At 34.7% G+C, this 24281-nt stretch overlaps 1 protein-coding gene across 1 annotated transcript in view; it reads left to right on the top strand.

The window, feature by feature from the left end:
* The window catches only part of MDGA2 (MAM domain containing glycosylphosphatidylinositol anchor 2), an 800528-nt gene that overhangs the window by 759907 nt on the left and 16340 nt on the right, over positions 1-24281 (top strand). Inside the window, exons 13-15 of the mRNA XM_045900785.3 lie at positions 4320-4475; positions 4947-5105; positions 22149-22279. Of these exons, the coding sequence (XP_045756741.2) occupies positions 4320-4475; positions 4947-5105; positions 22149-22279 (446 nt within the window). The remainder of the gene's footprint in view (positions 1-4319; positions 4476-4946; positions 5106-22148; positions 22280-24281) is intronic.

The following is a 24281-nucleotide window of genomic DNA, read 5'->3' as shown; positions in this document are numbered from 1 at the left end:
AAGAGCACAAATAGCTCATGTAATATATAAATAAAGCTGGAGGCATCACACTTCCTGATTTTAAAATATATCACAGATCTACAGTTAATCAAAGGAGTGTGGTACTAGCATAAAAACTATAATTTAGACTGATAGAACGGAATGGGAAACTCACAAATAAATCCATGAATTTACAGTCAACTGATTTTCAGCAAGTGCCAAAAACACACAGTAGGGAAAGGACAGTCTCTTTAATCAACCATTGCACATTGTCGGTGGGGATGTAAATTGCTACAGCCATTATAGAAAACAGTATGGAGGTTCTTCAAAAATTAAAGAGAGAATTACCAAATGATGCAGCAGTCTCACTTCTGGGTAAATACCCAAAAGAAATAAAGCTCAACTGATGAAATACCTGCAATGCCAAGTTCATTGCAGCATTATTCACAATAGCCAAGATATGGAAATAATCTAAACATCCATCAGTGGATTCATGGATAAAGAAAATGCAGAATATTAGTCAGCTTTTAAAAAGGCTGTCCTGCCATTTGAGACAACATAGGTGAATTTGGTTTATTATGCTAAGTGAAATAAGCCAGACACAGAAGGACAGAGGCTGCATAATCTCATTTCCATGGCATCTAAAATAGTCAAACTCAGAAGCAGAGTATAGAATGGTGGCTGCCAGGAGCAAGAGGGAGGGGGAAATGGGAAGATGTTGGTCAAAGGGTATTCACTTTGAGTTATGTTAGATGAGTGAGTTCTGGAGATCTATTGTGCAGTATGGTGACTATGCTTAACACTACTGTATTGTATATTTGAAATTTGCTAAGAGGGTAGATCTTTAGGGTTCTCACCTCCAAAAAAAAGAAAGGAAGGAAAGGAGGAAGGGAAGGAGGGAGGGACGAAGGGAGGAAGGAAGGAAGGAAAATAATGGTAACTATGTGATATGTGAAGTGATGAATGTATTAATTTGCTTCATTATGATTATTTCAAAATATATATCAAAACATCAAATTGTATATAACTTAAATATATATAACTTTTGTTTGTCGATTATATTTCAGTAAAGCTAAAAACATAAAGTAAAAAATAAAGAAACAGGATAGGTGGTTACAAGAGGGAGTCATTGGGCTAGAGGACTATTGGGCATCAGGCTGCTTTTCCCCAAGTTTTAGTCTTTCTTCACTGTAGTGAGAAGAATTGGGGTAAATAAAGCATAATTCTGAAGACCATGTAATACAAAATATTTCAAATATATTTCTTTATTTCCAAGTAGCTCTTGAAACTACCAAGATCGTATTATAGTTAGAAAACCACTGAAAAATTCAATATCAAGTGTCTTCAGTTGCATATCTTTGTGAAAATCCTGGACTATATTACTTTCTTATTTTATGAGATCTTTGAATATTTAATATTACATAGACTTTTGATAAGTTTTTACAGACTGATGCATTTTCACTATCAAGATATTCCTTATTTCAATAAACTTTTTGATGAATAGCCTTTTGCATAATTACCCCACATACAATGACAGGATAATCATAAGATTATTATGGTCCAAAATGGTGAGTTTTTCCCACTTTTATCTTTCTACTTTTTATAAAATCTTTCCAGTAATAGGTTTCTTCACTGTAAAGATGTCTACAGAAGTAATGAAGAACTATGGAGATGACTTATTTATCTTTGTGCAATGGGAATTACTGGAGTCTTAAGTCTCCTTCAAATTTATTGTAAACTTATGTCTTCTGTAAAATAACCAAATTATGAAAAATTTTAGATATATCTAAAATTATGGACACGTCTTCTCATAAGCTGTACTGTTGCTTAATTTTACTATGAAAGACTTCAATTTTCAGGTTTTAAAAACTCTTGTTTTTTGTAGGCAATTTTTTTTCAAACAAGGCTAAATTACACAAAAGATATGTTTAAGTGGTTGTATAAAAATTCATCACATATGCTTTTAAATGACATAAAAAGTAGGATTTGACAGCAGATTTATAAACAAATCCTTAATTTTTACATTTGTTTTTTGATATTTTCTTTGTGTGAATACAATATGTAATTAAACAACTGAAAACATTTAAAATCAAGCATTGCTTTATCCTGACTCCAAAGTAGCAGCTAAAGGAATCTCTTATTGTGCCTAAAAGATATTTAAAGAAATGTATCCATGCATATAGCTACACTGCTGTCACCAACATTAGATCTCAATTGATAGTATCAGGCAGTCCTGTCTTCTTTAGTACAAGTTCCATGACATAAACATATGCTGAAAAATATTTTATATGGAATATTGTTTATCCAGAAATTTACTGATTTAGAATTCACTAAATGCTTATGTTCCCTGTAAATATTCCTATTCATAATACAGAATATAAATAAACACAAAGAGGTACAGCAAGTCTTTAATCTGAAAACAAAAACAAAACAAAAACTTAAATTCAAAGGGAAAGCCTTCTGTTTTATTTTTATGTGTACATGTCAATGGTTTTCTTCCTACTTTCCTTCCTTCCTTCCTTCCTTCCTTCCTTCCTTCCTTCCCTCTTCTTTTATTAAATTGTGATTTTTAAAAAAATTTTAAATTTTAAAAATTTAAAAATTATTTAATTTTTTTAATTTTTAAAAAATTTTTTAAAAATTAAAAAATTTAACATGAGATCTACCTTCTTAATAATGTTTAGGTATACAATACAGCACTGTTATCCCAGAATAATGTTCTACAGCAGATCTCTTGCTGAACTGAAAGTTTATACCTTTTGACCAATGTCTCTCCATTTCCATCTTCCTCCTGCCCCTGAAAACCACCATTCTACTTTCTGCTTCTATGTATTTGGATATTTTAGATACCTCATAAGTGTAATCTTGCAGCATAATTCTTCTAAGAATAATTACATGGCTTAATATAATGTCCTTAGTAGAATGTCCTCCAGGTTCATCAGTGTCGTCACATATTGGCAAGATTTTCTTCTTCTCTAAGGTGAATAATATTCCACTGTATGCATATCTTCTTTATCCATTCATCCACTGATGGGCACTTAGGTTGCTTCCATATTTTGGTTATCGCAACAGATGCTGCAATGAATATAGGAGTGCATCCTTCTCCTTGTGAGATAATGGTTTCAATTTTTTGGATACATACCAGAAATAAGATTGCTGGATTACACAGTTCTATTTTTTTTTTTAAGTAAAAAAATAAAAGCAGGGCTTGAACTCACGACCCTGAGATCGAGAGTTGGACACCTAACCAACTGGACCACCCAGGTGCCCCCAGTAGTTCTGTTTGTAATTTTTGAGGAACTCCATACTGTTTTCCTTACTGGCTGTACCATTTTACATTCCCATGACAGTGTATAAGGGTTCCAGTTTTTCCACATGCTTGGCAATGCTTTTTTTTTTATTTAATGCCATCTCATTGTGTGAGATTTCATTGTGGTTTTTATTTGCATTTCCCTGATGATCAGTGATGTTGAACATCTTTTTGTGTGTCTGTTGGCCATTTGGATGTCTCTGGAGAAATGTCTGTTCATGTCTTCTTTGTATCTAGTTGACATTATCTTCTTTATTTACGCCTATATTTCAAGCAGGGTACATCCCAGTAAGAAAACCCTTTGATACCTAGAAACATTATTCCTACCCTCATTGAAAAAGTTCTCTCTGAACTTTTTGCTGGGTCTGAACTCAGCATGTGGCAGGCATACAAGAAATCCCAGTCCTTCCACAGTCTTCATAAAGGCTTTTCATTACTTTATGTCTAGTGAATTTTAACCTGCTGCCAAATCCACATTCAAGAAAAATTTAAGGATAACTACTTTTTTAAATATTTTGCCATTATCTTCCCCTAAGTAAACTTCCATTTCTGCACGTGGGTATGCATGAAAGCATTTCCAGACATGGTGTGAAAAATTATATCCTCAAGGTGTACGGCCTTAACGTGTTGTCACGTAAATTAATAAAGCTTATTTTGTAATTGACAGTTTTGTTTGGATTATTTCTAGACTCGAAAAATGAAAGTTGGGAAAAGTCATCAGCCATAATTCAAGTGTGAATTATATTCTTTAATTTCAATTATTTGGATATTTCAGAGGAAAATGGTTCGGGGTTAAGTTACTAAACCAAGAGACTGATTTATATATCAAGATTATTTTTCTTTTTTGTTAAAATTGAACTAGTTTTAGGTTTAGTCACAATCTTGTGTGCTATCATGGCTCTGGTTTCACTATCACAGTCTTGCATTATTATTGCTATATGTATAATGTTTTAAAAATTTTTATGAGAATATTGCAGTGTTTATATTAATTTAATTAATATTAATTACGTTAATGAAAATTCATTAACAGGAGAATTTCACTGTGGATTTGAAGATGGGAACATCTGTTTGTTCACCCAAGATGATACAGATAATTTTGACTGGACAAAGCAAAGTACTGCAACAAGAAATACAAAATACACTCCAAACACAGGACCTAATGCTGATCGTACTGGCTCTAAAGAAGGTATGAGGGTATGAAATGTTGTGTTTATAACAATCATACTCCAGCCTTGGACTTTCAGAAATCAATGCCATTAATATGACACGCAACAGAACGTTTAGCTATAGGGTTGAAGATTATGGGATAAAACATTAAATTTTTAATGTACAGTACCAATAATTCAGAAATTTCCAAGTCTGTAGACATGAATCTTCTCTCAGAACTCACTGATACATATAGCTGAGAGATCGGAATTTTTAACAATTCAAGTGTAAAAGTCCAGTTTTGTCTAAAGTTTTTATACATTTAAGCAATTTTATCTTTACGTAGATCATTTATTTATTCTTTATATTATATATAAATCGTTCATAAATGAGATCAAAATTCTCCTGTGAATCTATAATTTACTTCATATAAAAACTCAAACTTCTAAATGATTTCAAATTTCATGTCACCTAATAATGTGCTTAAACATTTTATATTGTTTTTTTAAAGGTTTTTATATGTACATTGAGACATCTCGACCCAGATTGGAAGGCGAAAAGGCCCGACTTCTCAGCCCTGTTTTCAGCATAGCTCCTAAAAACCCTTATGGCCCCACGAACACTGCATATTGTTTCAGCTTCTTTTATCACATGTATGGACAACATATAGGTGAGACGGCAAGAATTATTATGTTCCTTCTAGAGTAAATCGTAACTAAGAAGAAAAAGGTTCACAAATACACAGCATGAAATCAATTTTAGTCAAAGAATATCATCATTGACTTTTAAATGACTTACCTTCAAATTGCAAAATAAGATGCTAAGAATGTTCCCCCATCATGTCCTAATTTCCAAATTTTATATTAGAATTTGAACTTTTGGAGCATTACCTACCCCTTCTAGAATCCGCATTCAGGCAAATCATCAATGGGTTAAATTCTTTATGATCTTATTGTGAAATTAATACCAGTATAACTTAGGCTGCTTCTTTTTAAAGAAATTTGTGTGAATAATGACTCACCGTGTATTAATGACCATGAAAAGGAGTGTTGCCATCTTTGCAAGACAAATACTTTTAGCACTGTCTACACATTTGGAATACTGGTATGATATTTTCTTGTTTATAAAGTATGCCTAACACACTTAGTAAGATTTAAGAACATCCTGGGTCCTGAAGAGCACGCAAAGATGAAGATACATTCCTTGCCCTTAGAGACTCATGTACAGTAATGGAGGCCAAGATGAGTGAATACATAATCATGCTGGATAGAATACCGCACAATCTTTAGAAAGAACCTAGCAGGGGTGCCTGGGTGGCTCAGCCAATTAAGCATCTGCTTCCAGCTCAGGTCGTGATCCAAGGGTCCTGGAAGCAGCCCCACCTAGGGCTCCCTACTCAGCAGGGAGTCTGCTGCTCCCTCTGCCTCTGCCCCTCCCCATGCTCATGCTCTCGCTCACTCTCTCTCTCTTTCTCTCTCATGTGCTCTCTCTCTCTCTCAAATAAATAAAATATTTTTTTAAAAAAAGAAAGAACCTATTAAAACTCCTGCGGGAGGTGGGGAGAGATCATATGGGTCTACAATTCTTTATGCACAATTCTAAAATCAAAAAAACTGAACACAAAATTTTTTAACTTAATTAAATTTGGCGATGCATGCCAGCCTAATCTCTGTGCCTTAGAATATATGACCTGGGCTAATATGAACTTATTTATAGTCTTTATCTATCCAAATAAGTGTGAGCATTTATACTATTTGCAGCAAAAACATTACTGTGTTTAATTATGAGATTCTGTTCCAGATCCTTCCAGAGACTGTCATGTAATATCCAAGATATATATTCCTTTACCTTTCTAAAATAAGGCAAAATTCTAAATGGTGAAGCATCTACGCTCACAGAATTTGGACCAGGGATTGTGGATCTGCATCTAGCTGAAGAATAAGGAAATGCTTAGGGACAATGGAAAATGTTTCTCTATGAAAGAAGGGTACATTTTCAATAAACAGAGATAAACACAGGGACGATTAAGGCACTGATAATGAGGAAGTAAAATGTGCGATGTTAGGAGGACATTAAGTGTTTTGATATAAATGAATAAAACCAAAAATATAAATATATAATTATATAAACTAATAAAATTGTGCACATGATCTATTCCAGCTACCGCACTGTTTAAGTGAAGTAATCCCCTTAATCAGTTCATAAAGATGGCATCCCCCATTCATCTTTTACAGTAGAGAACACAACCTCAGAGAGTGTGTATGAAGTGCAAGTAACTGGTTATGCTGGGGTATAAAATCATTGCCAGCACTATTAACCAGTGTTTTTCACAGTGGAGCACTAGGTGACAAATCTGGAAGGACAAACTTGTGCAGTCAAAAGTACCCTTCACATGAAGTCAGGAAACCTGGGCAGGAACGCGGCTGTTAGCCCTCAGTCACTGTAGGAATTTAGAGAATTCATTTAAAATGTCTGTGTCGTGGCCTCCTCGCCTATAGAATGGGACTAATCATTCCTGTTTCAGAAATTTGCAGTGCAAGTGAACTAAGGTAGCATATATAAAATCTCCTATCAGATGGTAGACACTCATAATCTTAGGCTACTTTGAATCTCAAATAGCAGCAATAATAGCAACAGTAAAGTAATAGCTAATATTGATGGGCCAGGTCACTATTCCTAACACGTCATGGATTATTTCTTTTAATTTTCACAATAAACATTTGTGGCTCCTTAAAATCATTATCCTGTTTCATAGATAAGGAAACTGATACAGAGAATTTTACTTCACTTTACTTGCTGTAATGTCACAGCTAATAAATTGCGGAGTCATAATACCAATCTGGGAAGCAGACACAGAGTTTGTCTGCTTCTCCACCCTGCAGGGAGACTTACTGGAGTGTTTTGAAAGTTTAGCTCATTTAGTGGTAGGGGGAGACAGTACAGATTTTGTGCAGACGACGTGCATGATGAGATTTTTGGTTTGGGAAAATAAATCTTCTAGGAGTGGGTAAAATCACTGAGAATCAGAATATAGACTGGAAAAGCGGATAGAAAATTATGACACTAGTTTAGGTTCACTAGGGCCTAACCTATGAAAAGAAATCTCCACACCAATCCCAAACCATCTTACATATTGTGAGATTGCGATCTTATTACAAAGGTAGGATTGGCTCAAATCTAATTTTTCCCATTAGCTGATGATGTATGTTTTACTTATTCTTTATTTCAAATATACTTCTTGGACTTCCTTTCCCTCCTTCCAGTTTACCTTGGAACGGGTTTATTTTAAATTGGCTTTTAAATAAATAATTCCAAGATCAATATTTTGAATTACTTTAATGAATAAAATATGCAGGTTCTGTTTTTATGAGGCTAGCCCCTCCTCAAAACTTCTGCATATTTATGTTGAGATCCAAGATAATTTTAATATACTTTTAACTTCACACACGTTATTCTTATCCTCTTTATCATCGATGAATGTCCCGCTGACCTCCGCCAGTTTTATTCGGATTGTTTCAGGAGGAAGGCAGTTCTCCACTTCTTCCATGTTCTCATACATTTGCCACTTTGAGGCTTGTGTCTGTTTCATCGGATGGTGGAAGTTTGCAGGTGTCAGATCTGTCACTTGAGTGCCTCTCGGCAGGGCGTGATCATGCTGCTTACTAAAATCTAGGCAAAAATGACTGTTCCAGACATTGACTCATCAATGAGGACCAGATGAATGGCCTCATTAGGGAGAGGCTGCCTATAGCTGAAACCTTCCCTCTTCGCAGATGTTATTCTAAGACACTCATTCATCTGGAAACCTGGGGGCATTTATAGTTACTAGTTTTACAAATAACATTCTCAGTTTGACTCATTCTCTTGGAAATCCAGATTCAAAAATGATTTGTTGTGAGTTTCTAATAGCCTAATTGCAGTTATTCCTTCTTGAGTAACCATACATAATCTCTGCTGTTTAAACTATGACTAATGCTCAATATATCATTGAGAAGAGTCCTGATTTTTTAATACAAAAATGGGCATTCGGTTATGCATTACTTAGAAAAGAGATTCCTCTTTGAAATAAAGTCAAATACGTTGTATTACTTATAGATTGCTATGTAAAAAGTTTCCCCCAAATTGTGTGGTTTGAAACAACAAACATTTACCTCTCAGTGTCTGTGGGTCGGGAATATGGGTGTGGCTTAGCTGAGTGTCTGTAGCTCAAGGTCTCCCATGAGGTTGCAAGCTGTCAGGCATGACTGCCCTCAAAGTTGAAGACTGGACTTAGGGACGATATACTTTTAAGCCTGCTCACTTGGTTTCTGGCAGGCCTCACTCCATCATAGTGTTGGACTGAGGACATTGATTTCTTGCTGGCTGTTGAATTCCTCTCAGCTCTCTCAGGTAGTTCCTTGGCATATGGACATCTCTCTGGGACTGTCTCATGGCATGGCAGCAGGCTTCCTCCAAAGCAAGCAATGCATGAGAGAGAGCAAATACATGCCCAAGGCTTTTAACTTCTGCCTTATTCTATTTCTTATAAGGGAGCTGATAATTCCAACCCACACTTAATGGGAGGAAATTACACAAGAGTGTTAATGCTAAGAGGTGGAAATCGTTGGGAGGCATCTTAGCGTTTATTTGCCACATTGGTACCATTTTTTGTTAGTTAAATGTTTCATCAAAATTGATTTAAGAGGGGCGCCTGGGTGGCTCAGATGGTTAAGCGTCTGCCTTCGGCTCAGGTCATGATCCCAGGGTCCTGAGATCAAGTCCCGCATCGGGCTCCCTGCTCCACGGGGAGCCTGCTTCTCCCTCTGCTTCTGCCTCTCCCTCTCTCTCTGACTCTCATGAATAAATAAATAAAACATTTAAAAAATTGATTTAAGAAAAAATAAATGAAAACTACAATATGTCACCCTTAAACTGTTGATTTATATGTACATGATATAATGTCTAGCTATTGATAATAGTATAAGATTATTTCAGCAATCCTATAGCTACTAGTAGGCGTTTTGAATCATGATTAATCAGCTGGATTTCTAATGTTCTTGAGAGGAATTGAACTTCACTTGAGGTCATTTGATATGACAAAAGCTTATTAAATTCAGTAAAAAAATGTACTTCATTTATTTCTAGAAAGAATGTGAGATATAAGCATCATCATATCATACTAGGAAATTAAAGATAAAAATACAAAAGGCACTTACGAATACATTCATTGAACTTGAAAGGTATGGTTCAGTAAAGTCGTGGCTTTAGAAAGCTAATTTCACTGTGGAACAAATGGGAAGCAAAGAAAAGGAGTCCATTATTAGGATCTGTTCTCTCATGAATCTTGAGGGTGGGGAAGAAGTGATCAAGTAGAGAGACGTGGGTTATAGATGTACCTATTTTAAGAGGAAAAAATTAATAGAAAGGTAAGTTTTTAGATACAAAAGCCAAAGCAAAGCAAGTTTCTTGAAGAGATGGAAATTGAGAGTTCTAGTAGGAGAATTAGCCTTGAAGAGGGGAATTAATGTCACTTCCACTGAGGTGGGAAGAAAAGAATTAAGTAGGAACGTGGCTTTTGATACATTCCTAGGTGCAAGAATAGCAAGCAGACTTGGAAGTTGCCTTCTTGACAGTATCTATTTTTTTTTTCTTTAAAATAGATACAGCTCTTGCGTATTCAAAGAGTAGATGGTTTCAGGAGAGTGGTAAATGGAAGCAGAGACTGATCAGTGATGCAGAGGGAGTTGAAGCAGGTGGAGATCAGGATATCAGTCCTCAGTGTCTTGAAATGTGTTTTAGGATATAATGCTCAGTTTCAGTGCCAATCACTTCTTGGGTATATGGCTGAATTCCCCTGCTTACTGACTTCCTTGCTGTCTCTTGGGCCTGTAGTTTCTGGGGTAAAGATCATTCTCTAAAACCAGTAACATAAGGACCTCAAGGACATATGCCTCTCTGGCTTCTCCTTAAGGCAGCTGCCTAGTCTATACCTGCCACACATGAAGTTCCCCAAATTGAGCTGTCTTGTATCTGGGGCCTTTTTCGAGGCTCCATCTTTGTTCTGCTGAACTACATGAAACAAGGTCTCTCCCCATCACATGTTGCCCTGCAAATGTAAATATTTATTTGCCCACTATATAAATACTTATTAAGCAAATAAATATTTTTTAAATCACATAACAGAATAAGTACTTTTTCCCTTCTTAAATCATCTAAGTAACTCATATTCTACTTTCAGAAGCTAACTCAAGGGCATCTGCTGAAATGTTTCCCCATCCTCTTGTTCCTTTTTTTTCCCATAACACCTGGTGCACATCTCTATCATAGTATCTGTCACCCTGACCTCTGCTAGACTGTAAGCTCAAGAGCAGCAATCATGATTGCTTTCTGTTTGATCCTCTGAAACAACAAAGGCTCAATAGATTTTTAAAAATAACAATGTAAACTAGATATTTAAGCTTCTGAGTGAAAACAAAGCAAGTGAGTTAAAAGTATTGGTGTAGTTGGGCGCCTGGGTGGCTCAGTCAGTTAAGCGACTGCCTTCGGCTCAGGTCATGATCCTGGAGTCCCGGGATCGAGTCCCGCATCGGGCTCCCTGCTCGGCGGGGAGTCTGCTTCTCTCTCTGACCCTCCCCCCTCTCATGTGCTCTCTCTCTCTCAAATAAATAAATAAAATCTTTAAAAAAAAAAAGTATTGGTGTAGATTGGAAACAGAAGGTCATTTCACCAAGACTTTATAGAATATGTTGGGGAAAAAATGGAAAGTTAATCATTGACTTAACTTGAATCTGAGTCTAAGTGCTCTGGCAACTAAAGCATAGAGGAAAGCAAAAATGTCACATATTTCTTAACGACTAATTCAAAGAGAAATTTATGTTTATAAAAGTACCCTTAGTAGTATAATGGGAAATATTTTCACTTGGTACTTTCAGAAAGATACAAAACTTGTTCAAATAAAAATTTTATATACTGACAGACCATAATATATTGCAGTTCATGTTTTGAGCTGTAGTATCATGGTCCAGATATGTCACTTTATGATTGACTAATGGAATACAGAAATAGAATTTAACAAATCTGGAATTAACCTCTAATTAAATTTTTCTTAATAAGGTATCTCACATTACCTTTTAGCAAGAGTGTATTAAAACTTTTCGCAGTGCTGGCATTCAAAATTTTTAAAATGGAGACTTCAGTGGTTTTATACAAGATGTAGAGAAGGCAATGGTGACAACATTTTGCATGGTTCTATGGTCTGATTTTTATTCTCAGTTTCATTAAAGACCATATTTCTCTTCTGTTTGAGTAAAAAAATTAAAGATTCTTGCTTGTATCTCAGGTATATTCCTCAAGTAGGAAATCTGCTCACATTTTTTTCCCTTGGAGTTAGACATTATAGGAAAGACAGTTTGAGCTTGTTTTCAGTAAAGTCCTGTTTGTATTTAATACTGATAATGCCAATGTCAATCAGTGTGAAAATAATGCTATAGGTGGAAGACATTCGTTGAGGAAGCGCTTTGTTGAATTAAGATGTATTTTTTTTTCAAGGGGGGGTGGATAGAACCTAGCCATGATTTATAACCACTTACTGAAATCTGTTATTACACACACCTGTCACAGACCCTCTAATAAGACCATATGCAATATCTAGTGCACTTACCTTTTAGATTTTATTTTTTATTACTTTTTTTTACTCAATTAAGAACTTTATTTTTAATCTACAGAACCATTCAAATCAGTAATTAGAAAGCATGGGTTGAACAACAACAAAAAAAGCCCACTTGCATTTGCTGAGAAACTTATTTGAGGGTGAGAGAGTGAGAGAGAGAGAGAGAGCATGAGAGAGGGGAGTGTCAGAGGGAGAAGCAGACTCCCCACTAAGCAGGGAGCCTGATGTGGGACTCACCCTGGGACGCCAGGATCATGACCTGAGCTGAAGGCAGTCGCTTAACCGACTGAGCCACCCCGGCGTCCCTAGTGCACTTACATTTTAAGTCTGTGTTTTGAACCACCAACAATCCCTAAATTTATTCTACTCCTATTTATTTATTACTCAAACAATGTATAGTAGAAGCTGAGATATTTAAATAAAATTAATGATATGACTGAGAAAGGCTGGTATTTCAAAATATACAAGTCTAATTCTTAGTGTAATAAATAAAAAATATTTCATCAGTTGAATTAATGGTAAGCAAATGCATTGACTTGCTTTTGTTTCTCACCCAATGTACAAAACTTTTTAAGCTAACTTCACTGAAAGTATAGATTTATTGTGATGAATATTTTTACCCTTAGGTCTTAAATTCACTCATTTTTGTTCAATAGAATGAAATGCACATGCTATGTGCCTAGTGGTATATAGGGTTCTATAGAAAATAAGAAAGAATTGTAGTAAAAGGTCCTATCCATCAAATAGTTGTCATCATATTTAGGATAATAAATTACTGAATAAAATAAAAATCAGAAAGTAATATTCATCAAAATGCATGACAAGCCTGTGCTATGGGTGAACAAGGGAGAGAACCTGAAAACAGCAAAGTTAAAATAAAGTTTCTGTGGAAGAGAAAAAAATGTAAACCATCCAAACAAGTAAGTATTAAGCAGAAAGCAAAGGTTACAGAATGTGAGAAAAAGAGCCACATGTTAGAATGGAGAATAGTGCTCTTACAGCAGAGAAAGGGAAGTGGTCGAGCCAAAGAGTGTCAGGGTCTATGTAAGGGATCTGACATATATCAGAGAAATAGAAAGCCTGATGAAGGCTATGTTTTAGGAAAATTCATTGGACACTAATGTGGAGATTCAACTGGATACAAGAAGGCATGGTAATAACTAGAGAAAATGAACTGACATTTTTTATTTAAGATATCATTGCAATTATATATTGAAAAAATAGTAACAGTGGATACATGCAGCCATTTCTATTCAAGCAGAAAATAATGATTTTATAATTTCCCATTTTTGTCTGTGTGTACAAAACAAATGATGCTAACAATTACCTATCAGTATACATAGCTCTTGCCTGAAGCTAGATAATTTGGGCACATCCTCATCTTCCATGAAATGTGAAACACAAATTAATCTCTGTATTACTGATTAGAATAAAAATGTGATTTATGGGCAAGTGATCCCTAGGCCTTAGAGTAAGCCAAATTACAAATTAATTTCTATGAACTTGGTAATTTCAAGTATCCGTAGGAAATATGTATACATATTTTAGGACATATATTTCAGTTATTTATATAAAATATATATTTATAGTAAATAGTTAAAAGTAAAATTATATTAATGACTTAGTGAAAGAAGAGAACTAGGTAATAATAATTATAAATAATATTGATGCAAATTATATTTATACAGTAATTTCTATGAAATCATGTGATTTCACAATGCCATAAGTAACTCCAAAACCTTGGTCACTGCTCATGAGATAATAAATACAGCACTTAGGTCAGTTAGCCTTTCTGACCATGGTCCCTAACATGAGGTCAGTTCTTTCGAGCTCTTGCACCTGACTCTTGAAGGGGTGGTGATCAAAAGATGAGAATTAGGAAACCAAAAAGAAGAAAAAGACAGTTAAGTTTTGCTTAGCAACCTCAGACTTGTATCATGGAACTATATAGTATTTGAAAATCCTTGGGGATGATTAAATTCTTACCTATTGATACCTGGTGCCTACTCAAGCATAAACACAGTGCCTCTAAGGACTTAAAATAACTTTTAAAGGGATTAACACAATCCATCATACTCACTTTGGAATTTTCTTACTATAATACTATAATAATGTGCTGAATCAGCTTTGCTGAATCTAACTTCTCTTCAATTGCTTTATTCTGTTTCACAAGTTCTAATTTTGTTGACCTAAATGACCTGAACATAAGTTTATATAACTGTTGTCATTGAATTCTCTCTTATAAACTTAAATAACTGGAAACTTGCTTTAAAAAAGTACTAAAATCATTTGTCTGTTAATATTGCTTTTGTCATAAAATAGACCAGTGCATCAATAGTTTGGATTCATGCATAATGGAGTATAATTAATACTATATGCATAAGAGTAAGATGTTTAAATTATATTTTAAAGAATTTTTTTCAGTCAGTTATACATTTAGTATCTTTTTAAATAAGTAATGCTTGCCTTTTAAAATAAAATCTGGCCACAACTGACTATAGCTCATATAATCTATTCAAAAACAAATTCAAATCTGGGATAATCAGACCTGGCTTCTTTAGGTCTAGGACAAATATTTTTCACATAGTATATATTCAACAAACATAAATTGAAATAATTCAAGTTTGAATTTTTATTACATATGTAAAAATAAAACATTAATTAAAAATATAAACATGATCACAGGGAAAACATATTCCCTGAGAAAAAATATATTTGATCCTGATATAATAACTTATAATTATTGATATAATAATGGCAAGTCATACAGATATAGATATAAATGTGTATTTTATTAAAGTACATATTTCCTACTTTAAGTAAATTCTGAAAAACATAGTATATAGTACTTTTCTGGCCTAATTACAGCTAACAAATCTAAAAAGAGTGTCATTTTTATTAACATCTGACACAAATTTCCATGTATTGATTGATTCAATGACAGGATTGATTCCTGTCACTTCAATTAAAATAATTGGTCATGCTACCCAAGAGAAATAAGACTTCCACATAAAATGGTAATTCATTCACTGCCATCGATTTACACTAGCACCTCACAGTTACATTTACCTTACATCTACTGGTAACTTTTAAAGTATGGAAAAACTTGAACTCCCTTAATAGCTTAGAGAAAGCATCATTCATTCTTTTCATGCAAGATATTGAAGGACTTCTATTAGAAAAAGAAGCTAGGTCTTACATTTAAGAAATTAAAAAAAAAAAACAAAAACCTGATATTTTCCTTTCTGTAAAAGCAGTTCAGTTAGATAAGAAACCAGTAGGGACTATCACAGCTCAACCCCATCAGTTACCACTAATACAGCCATTGGCTGTGGCAGACACAAGCCATGGAATAGATGAGGAGCCTATTTTCTATCTCATGCACATACAGACCATTTCTTCAAATAATTTCAGAAAGGTGCATGCTACATACCACTTTGTAAGTCCAATGACAACTAAGGGACTCAAAAAGTATTATAATTTTATTTAATGTTTAACACAATTTATAATTTATTGGGGCTTGATTTCCTTGGAATCCTTCCCTGTTGTGGATTTACGTTCAAAAATAGAATGCAGTTACATCACACAGAAATATGTCCTGCAGTGGCTTTTCCTTTTGGCACAAGGTTGCCTTTCTAATGTGCAAGATTGCTTGCACCTTAGGTCATGGAGCAAGAAAAGTTGAGCCACATTGAGTATCTAAAAAGGAAAATAGAAAGATGGATTCAGAAAGCTACTTCTTACCACAATGGATCACTGAGCACGGCAGGAAAGTCCCAGAAAATTCAACTCTTAAATGGCTCAAAGACATGAATGCTTTTCCACTATTCTCAGATTGCTGAATCTTGGTATAGTAGTGACTCTCACATTAACCTGTTCTGCAGCCTTAGATCTTACAGGAGAAGCTAACAAAATCCACTCCTATCCTGTGGATATAAAAGCCCCATAAATTGTTTTGGAGGGAATTGTCACAAGATTACTTAGCATTATTTAAGGATGAATAAAGAGGATTAAAATAAGAGAAAATAGAGATTGAGAAAATAAGGCTCCAGTGAAGATTCCACAGAAAAAACAAAGCTAGCATGCACATAATAAAGGAAACACATATTGTTGAAAAAGACTTATAATTCAGGTGAAAGTAAAATTTATTCTGTATATGCTTTATAACTTTCAATAAATGCATAGGAATATGAACTTTATTAAACAATAAAAAATAAGAATGACACAACAGTGGATGAATTTTAAAAAAGGAACTGAATAAAAGACTTGAAATAAGTGGGAGCTTTGTGAGATCAGAAAGGAATGTGACATCATAAATAATATAATAGCCAAACGAAGATGACATTAGAAACAAAAGAACAGAATCCAAACTATGGAAATTAAAATCAGTACTATGGAGGACAAGCCTGAGATTCTTTCTTACATTGAAGGGGAAAAAAACAGAAGATAGTAGATCCTGAAGCAAAAGTGAACATGCAACAAGATTAAAAAAAAAGAAAGGGGAGAACATTATGTATACATATGCATGCATTATTCCTAAATATAATACTAGCAAAAGGAATCAACCATAATAAAAGGGTAATAGTCCATTACCAAGTAAAATTGATTCCTGTAATATAGTCAGAGTTGAACATTAAGAAGTATACTAATACAATCTACTACATCAATAGAGAGAGAAATATTGACTATCTTGATAAATAATAGTAAACATAGTGAAGACTATGTATGAAACATAATGTACAGTTTACATACTTTAACTCATTTTAATTCTCACTAAAACCTTATGCTAGTTATTATTATCATCATCACTTACATGATGAGGAAATTGAAGCAGAGAGATTAAGAGACTAAGCCAAAGTCAGCCAGCTAGTGGCAGCTGTGATGTAAGGAATGCAGGGGGGTTTTGTTGTTGTTTAAAAAGCGGGTATTCATATTTATGCATTTGTGCATAATATGAACGTGTGTGCTTATGTATAAAGAATTAGACAAAATTGCTCTAAAAATCTGAAGGACAAACTACTCTATACCATATAATTGTACATATATAGATATATATTAAAAAAAAACCTGAAGCAACATACATCAAAATATTAAGGAGGCTGCCTCTGAGAGATCAGTTTAATCGTGATTTCTGTATTGTCTTTCTTGCTTTGCAGTGTTTGTGTGCAATATTCACATAAACCAATGTATATATTATAAGAAGATAGATATAGATTTTAATAGTGACATGATTATCTATAAAAGTTATCAAAATGAGAATGTCCTGAAGCCGTATAGTAACTGGCTCCAGATAAATCCTACTGCCATAAACAACTATGAAATGGGTAAAATAGATAAAGTAATGGTTTTCAGAAAATGAAAGAGGCAAGGCAAGACTGAGATCTGTGTGGAGAAAAAAGGATACTAATGAGGTAATCTCTACAGGAGTCATTCTCTGCCTGAGAACAATTTCCTGGCCCTAACATAGAGCTCTGGAATTCAAGCAGAACATGGAGGTGCCACTGAGTTCAGGAGGCAGAGAGAAGAGTACTGGGCAGCTGAACTAGTTAGAATCTGTGAATCGGGGTAAAAGAAAGGAGGTGTGCAGAGTTGGCTTTAGAAGTTTCTATGGGGTTCCACATGAGTCTTTGCCTGAAGACTAGGCTGTCTCATAAGATTCAAAAAACCCAAGGTTTACAATATGGCAACATAGCAGCTTTTTTGGACTTGACAACAGAACAGAGATGGGAAGGTCAAAGAGTCCTGGGAGAAGAGCCGTAGGGAATATTGAAGTTTAAGCCATTTTTTAACGAAGAGATACCCTAACAGCCTCTGACAACATGAAAAAAAAATAGCCAGGCTCTCCCTTAGTAGTTAGGATGATGCCCTGAAGAACTGACCTCTCTAGACCTTTCCTTTAAAAGCCTAAATCTAAGCCCCACTAAGATCCATGGTGGAGACAGATTTGGAGGTTGATTCCCCCAAAGTTAAGGAGTTTAGGATGACAGTTTGGGCTTTTCACAGATCTGCACTGCCACCATAAAACCAAGCCTATCTGTACAAGTTTAACATGACGAGTCAGCAATTGAATAGTCTGCTGAAACGAAACTACTTTCTGAGAATGATTATAAATCTAAGTCTCCATAGTGTAATGTCCACAGTGCCCATTATTCAATGAAAATCACTAGAAATACAAAGAAACAGAAAATGTGATCCACAGTCAATGAAAAAATAAAAATCAACCCATAGAAATAAACTGAAGAGGACCAAACATTAGACTTAGCAGATAAAAACTTTTATTTTTTTTTAATTTATTTATTTGAGAGAGAGAGAGAGAGCACACGCACAAGTGTGGGGGAGGAGGGGCAGAAAGAGAATACAAGAGAGTCTCAAGCAGACTCTGTGCTGAGGGCAGAGCCCCATATGGGGCTTGATCTCACAACCCTGAGATCATGACCTGAGCCCAAACCAAGAGATGGATGGTCAACCCACTGTGCTACCCAGGCAGCCCAGATAAAAACGTTTAAAAAGGCATTATAAATATGTTCAATGACATCAGAGTAAATATATTAAAAGAATCATAGGACATAAAGTCTTAATGATTGGAGAAGTCTAGCAGAGAAAGAGAAATTATACAAGAGCCAAATAAGAATTGTACCAGAAAGTAGTAGACAAGACATGAAGAATTCACTGCAGGAGCTTAAAAAACATACTGCAGAAGGCAAAAAAAAAAAAAAAAAAGTTTATTAGCTGTTATATATATTAGTTATATAGCTGAAAACAGACAAAATTTTCCAACCTGAGAAAAGAAGGAGAAAGATTGAGGAAAATGAACACAGCTTCAGTGACTGGTAGAATTTCAAATTGCATAACATATATATAATTGGAGTCTGAAAAGTAGAGGAAAGAGATGAGGCAGAAATAAAGGGAAAGCTAAAAGAAGTTCAGCAAACTCCATACAGTTTTCCAGAGTGGCTGCACCAGCTTGCATCCCTGATGTTTATAGCAGCAATGTCCACAATAGCCAAACTGTGGAAAGAGCCAAGATGTCCATCGACAGATGAATGGATAAAGAAGAGGTGGTATATATATATATATACAATGGAATATTATGCAGCCATCAAAAGGAATGAGATCTTGCCATTTGCAATGACGTGGATGGAACTGGAGGGTATTATGTTGAGTGAAATAAGTCAAACAGAGAAAGACATGTATCATATGATCTCACTGATATGAGGAATTCTTAATTGCAGGAAACAAACTGAGGGTTGCTGGAGTGGGGGGTGGGGTGGGAGGGATGGGGTGACTGGGTGATAGACACTGGGGAGGGTATGTGCTCTGGTAAGCGCTGTGAATTGTGCAAGACTGTTGAATCTCAGATCTGTACCTCTGAAACAAATAATGCAATATATGTTAAGAAAAAAAAAAGAAGAAGAAGAAGGTAGCAGGAGGGGAAGAATGAAGTGGGGGAAATCGGAGGGGTAGACGAACCATGAGAGACGATGGACTCTGAAAAACAAACAGGGTTCTAGAGGGGAGGGGGGTGGGAGGATGGGTTAGCCTGGTGGTGGGTATTGAGGAGGGCACATTCTGCATGGAGCGCTGGGTGTTATGCACAAACAATGAATCCTGGAACACTTCATCTAAAACTAATGATGTAATGTATGGGGATTAACATAAGAATAATAAAAAAAAATTTTTTTTAAAAAAGAAGAAGTTCAGCAAACTCTACATCAAGATTATTTAGGCACATTATAATCAAACTACTGCAAACCAAAGATAAGGGAAAATTCTCAAAAGCAGCCTGAGGGAGAAAGAAAAACATATACAAGGGAATAAAGATAAAATGATGGCTGACTTCACATTAGAAACCATGCTATAGAGAAGAAAATAGAACAACTTTAAAGTGCTTGGGGGAAAAACTGGCAGAGTTTTAGATCTCACAAAAACATGAGAGTGAAATGAAATTTTTATATAAACAAATCTGAGAAACTTTGTCTCCAGCAGATAACCACTACAAAAAGTACTAAAGGATGTGCTTAAGGCCAAAGGGAAATGGTGCTAGATTATAACTCAGACCAACAAGTAGAAATGAAGACCATCAGAAATGGTACATAAGTGGAAAACTTAAAAACTGTATGTTCTTCTTATAATTTGTATAAAATACATCTGACTATTCACTGTAAGGTGAGGTTTACATTTTAGGCAAAGGTAAAAAGATACAATTACTATTAAAAATAGATAGAGGACAGGTAAATTAATTATACTGTTGTAAGATTATTACATGTGTGAAGTAAGATATAGAATGTAAAGTATCAGCTTTGAAATGAAAAGAGGGAGGTCATCCTAAAACCTGTATGCTGTATGAATTGTGAGCATGAAGAATAAAATATTGACTATAATTAGACTGTGAAAAGTTATGAGTGCCTCTTGTTAGCCCTGGAACAACCACTAAAACACAATTAAAAAGGGAGATTTAAAAATCAGTACAAGAAATAAATTGAAACCTAAAAAAAAAAAATCAAATGAAAAGAAAGAGGGGAAGGAACCACAAAGGAATGAAAAACAGAGGGATAAGTAGAGAACAAATAGGATGGTAGACTTAATTCCAAACATATCAAAAACTACAGTAACTATAAATGAACTAAATACTAAAATTAAAAAGATGAACACAGTAACATTGATGAATATAACAGAAATTATGCTGCGGAAAAGTAGCTGGACACACAAAAAATATTTACTGCATAATTTCATTAATAAGAAATTCTAGAAAAGGCAAAAATCATCAGTTAGTCAAGAAAGTCTTATCAGTAGTTGCTTGGCACAGGAACAAGGGCTCAAGTGCTCTGAAGATTAACTGCAAAGGAAAGTGAGGGAGCTTTCTGGGAAGATGGAAATGTTCTGTATCTTGATTGCATAGTGCTTACACTGCAGTATATATCAATTAAAAGTTTATTGACCTGCATATTTAAAATGAATTTTATTGCATGTAAGTTATACCTCAATAAAATTGTTTTTTTAAGTGAATCAAAATACTGATTGCTTAGCGATCAATATAGCCGACTTTGAAACTCTGTGCGTTCAAATTTTGCCTCTGATATTTACTTACTGTATGAACTGGGCAAATTACTTAACCACTCGAAGTTTTCTCTATAATAGTACTTCATAGGATTGCTGAGAAGATTAATTCCTTATCTGGAGTACGTGTTCAACATATATTAGTTGTATTAATATCATCAGCATCACTACTATTTTTTTACTATGTTCAGAACATGAAACTTTTGAGATATATCAAATCATGAGACAAACTTATTCTCATTTTATCTTCAAATAGTTCTTTTAGAAGAGAAATGAGACTTGGATAAAAAGTAAATTGAAAAAGAGATGCTAATTGGTAATATAAGATAAGACAAGGCATTTAAAGTCAGACTTTGCACAAGCCACTCAATACACATGCAGGCTATATTAGTTTCCTGTCAGTGTTGTAACAAGTTACCACAAGCTGTGTGGCTTAAAGCAACACAAATGCATTATCTTACAGTTCTAGAAGACAAATCCAAAATGAGTATCATGGGGCTAAAAATCAAGATGTCAGCAGAGCTAGTTCCTTCTGAAGGCTCTAGGGGAGAACACATTCCTAGCTTCTAGAGGCTGCCTATATTTGGCTTCTTTCTCCATCTTCAAAACCAGCCACATAGTATCTTCTTTTTCTTTCACATGACCTTCTTCTCTCCTGTATCAAATCTCCTGCCTCCATTTATAAAGATACATGAGGTTACGTTTAAGGCCCACCAAAATAATCTAGAATAATCTGCCCCCATCTCAAGATCCTTAATTTGGTCACATCTGCAAAGCCGCTTTTATCATGTGAAATTACACTCACAGATTCTAGGGATTAGGACACAATCGTCTTTGGAGGCCTGCCAAATGTCATAAAAGCAAGATTAGAAATGAGAGGGGAAGAAAGGAGGAGACACTAGTGTCCTGAGAAATTTTATTTTTAACAGTTTACAAGTGTTAGGTGAAGGAGAAACAAATGTGAAACAAAAACAAATATACAAAATAAAATGTCATTGTTATTTTTAGGTGTTCTAAATGTTTATCTGCGTTTGAAAGGGCAGACAACGATAGAGAATCCACTGTGGTCTTCAAGTGGGAATAAAGGACAGCGGTGGAATGAGGCTCATGTTAATATATACCCAATCACTTCATTCCAGGTAAGAAAAGAACAATCATTTCTGTGAAGAGACTGCAGCACATGAGCATAAAGTTAAAGGCAGACCTTGAGCAAACATAGGAATATGAAGGTTCAGAAATTCTGTGATATATATGAGCATCACAAAAACGACAGTATTAAGTTTTTCTTTAGTTCCAAAGCTGTTTTATAAAGAGAAAATGTCCCTTTTCTTTATTAGTTCTTATCAAATAATATGTTTGAATAATAGTCTTTCAAAATCCAAATGATTTGCTAGGATAAAATATAATCTATTTCTATAAAATCACAGGTGTATATTTTGTTTCCTGAAGATAAATAACATAGGTTCTTATAATAATGGAAACTGGATAGTCGATTCTCAATTAATCTGTTCAAATTTTACTTGATGGAATTTTACATGCTTTAGCAAAATATGTCTCTTTGAGGTAATGTCATTTTAATAACTTATCACTTTGATGAGCAAAGAGAATTTTGAAGAAGCCATTTTTCTTTGTTTTGATATAGAAGAGTAAGGCTAAATTGAATTAAGAAAGCTGCAAATATATAACAGAAATTTTAATGACTATAAAAACGGCCACTATGGCTTGAGACAATATTTCATGAAACTATTTCAGTGGAGAAAATAATGTAGTTTTAGTGAAGTATGTGTATTTTATGTACTCAGGTTAGGTATTCTTTTTTCTACCAGTGATTTCTTCAATGTACTTCAAGATATATTTTTGTTTCCTATGTGACTGCCTCACTGACACAAAATTATTAAGTCAAATATATATACACTAGGTACTTAAAAAATAGTTATATTACTGTTTTCTTTAGGATACTCCTTTATTGCCATAGACATCAATTTAATAATTGAGCACTTTCAAGACAATCACTTATTATCATAGTAACAGTTCAATAAATATTTTTGAGCTACTCTTGTGTGCCAGAAACATTGTTAGGTTGAAGATCTAAAAATGATTGTCTACCTCATCTTGGTAGAAATATACATGTAAACACTTACATCGCATACTGTAAAAATTGCAGTAATAGAGGTATGCACAAGGTTCTGTGATAACGCCCAACCAACTAGAAGAGTATGGAACAAAGTCAAGAAAAACTTATTGTATGAGGTGAAATCTGAACCAAGGAGAGAGATTGCAAAGTAGAGAAAGAGCTAACATTAATATTGAAACAGAGTTTAGAGTGAACAAAGACATCGACATCATATGCCATAGGATTTGCCTGAGAAACAGAAAAACTTTTATCTACAATTTGGTACATAAAGAGAAATCAGACTGGTGTGAACTAAGGTTAAGGAACATATGGTGCTTGGGTAACAGGGGGGTCACTGGAAGATTTTGCTCTGGGGATGATGCGGTACAGCGGTCATGTTGCTGGCTCAAAGAGATAAACCTGGATTGGCAAACCAGTTAGGGCTCGTAAAGTTCACATAAAAGATGTTGAAGGGACAAACTAGGGAAGTGGTATAAGGAAAAAAGGATGATTTCAAGATATACTTAGGTGCGAAAGCTAGCAGAACATTTTTTTTTTTTTTATGTTGGGAATTTGGGAAGCGTCCATAAATGACTAACAAGTTTCTAACTAGGGAGTCTTGGGTAATGCTTGTGCTACACATTACCTTAAATAACAAAAAGAGGAAAAGAGACAAGTTTCAGGGATGAATATGGTTACTTCTATTTTGGACATGTTAATAAAATGCCTATGGAGTACCTTTTTAAAACGTGCAGGTTGTTGTATATGTTGATCTGAAACTTTGGGGACATGCACATTCATGAGTCATCAGATTGTATGTCCTACCTAGAAATGTGGGAGTGGTTGATATTTCCAAGGGAAAGTGTACATATGTGAACAGTGATTAAATGATGGAATCATGCAGAACACTAACCAATAATATGAACTGTGGGAAAAGAGCTCAATCCTAGGTAGTACTTTTTAATATGTTTTAGAGTTAAAAGGAAGGAGATTCAGGAAAGTTTGGTGCCCACAGAATTTAAAGACAG

The sequence above is a fragment of the Mirounga angustirostris genome, unplaced genomic scaffold, assembly GCF_029215605.1.
Source record: "Mirounga angustirostris isolate CCGP_5_RB_7025 unplaced genomic scaffold, mMirAng1.0.hap1 SCAF_9, whole genome shotgun sequence".
Taxonomy (NCBI): Eukaryota; Metazoa; Chordata; class Mammalia; order Carnivora; family Phocidae; genus Mirounga; species Mirounga angustirostris.
The sequence above is the reverse complement of the archived record's forward strand: the minus strand, read 5'-3'. Positions and strand labels throughout refer to the sequence as shown.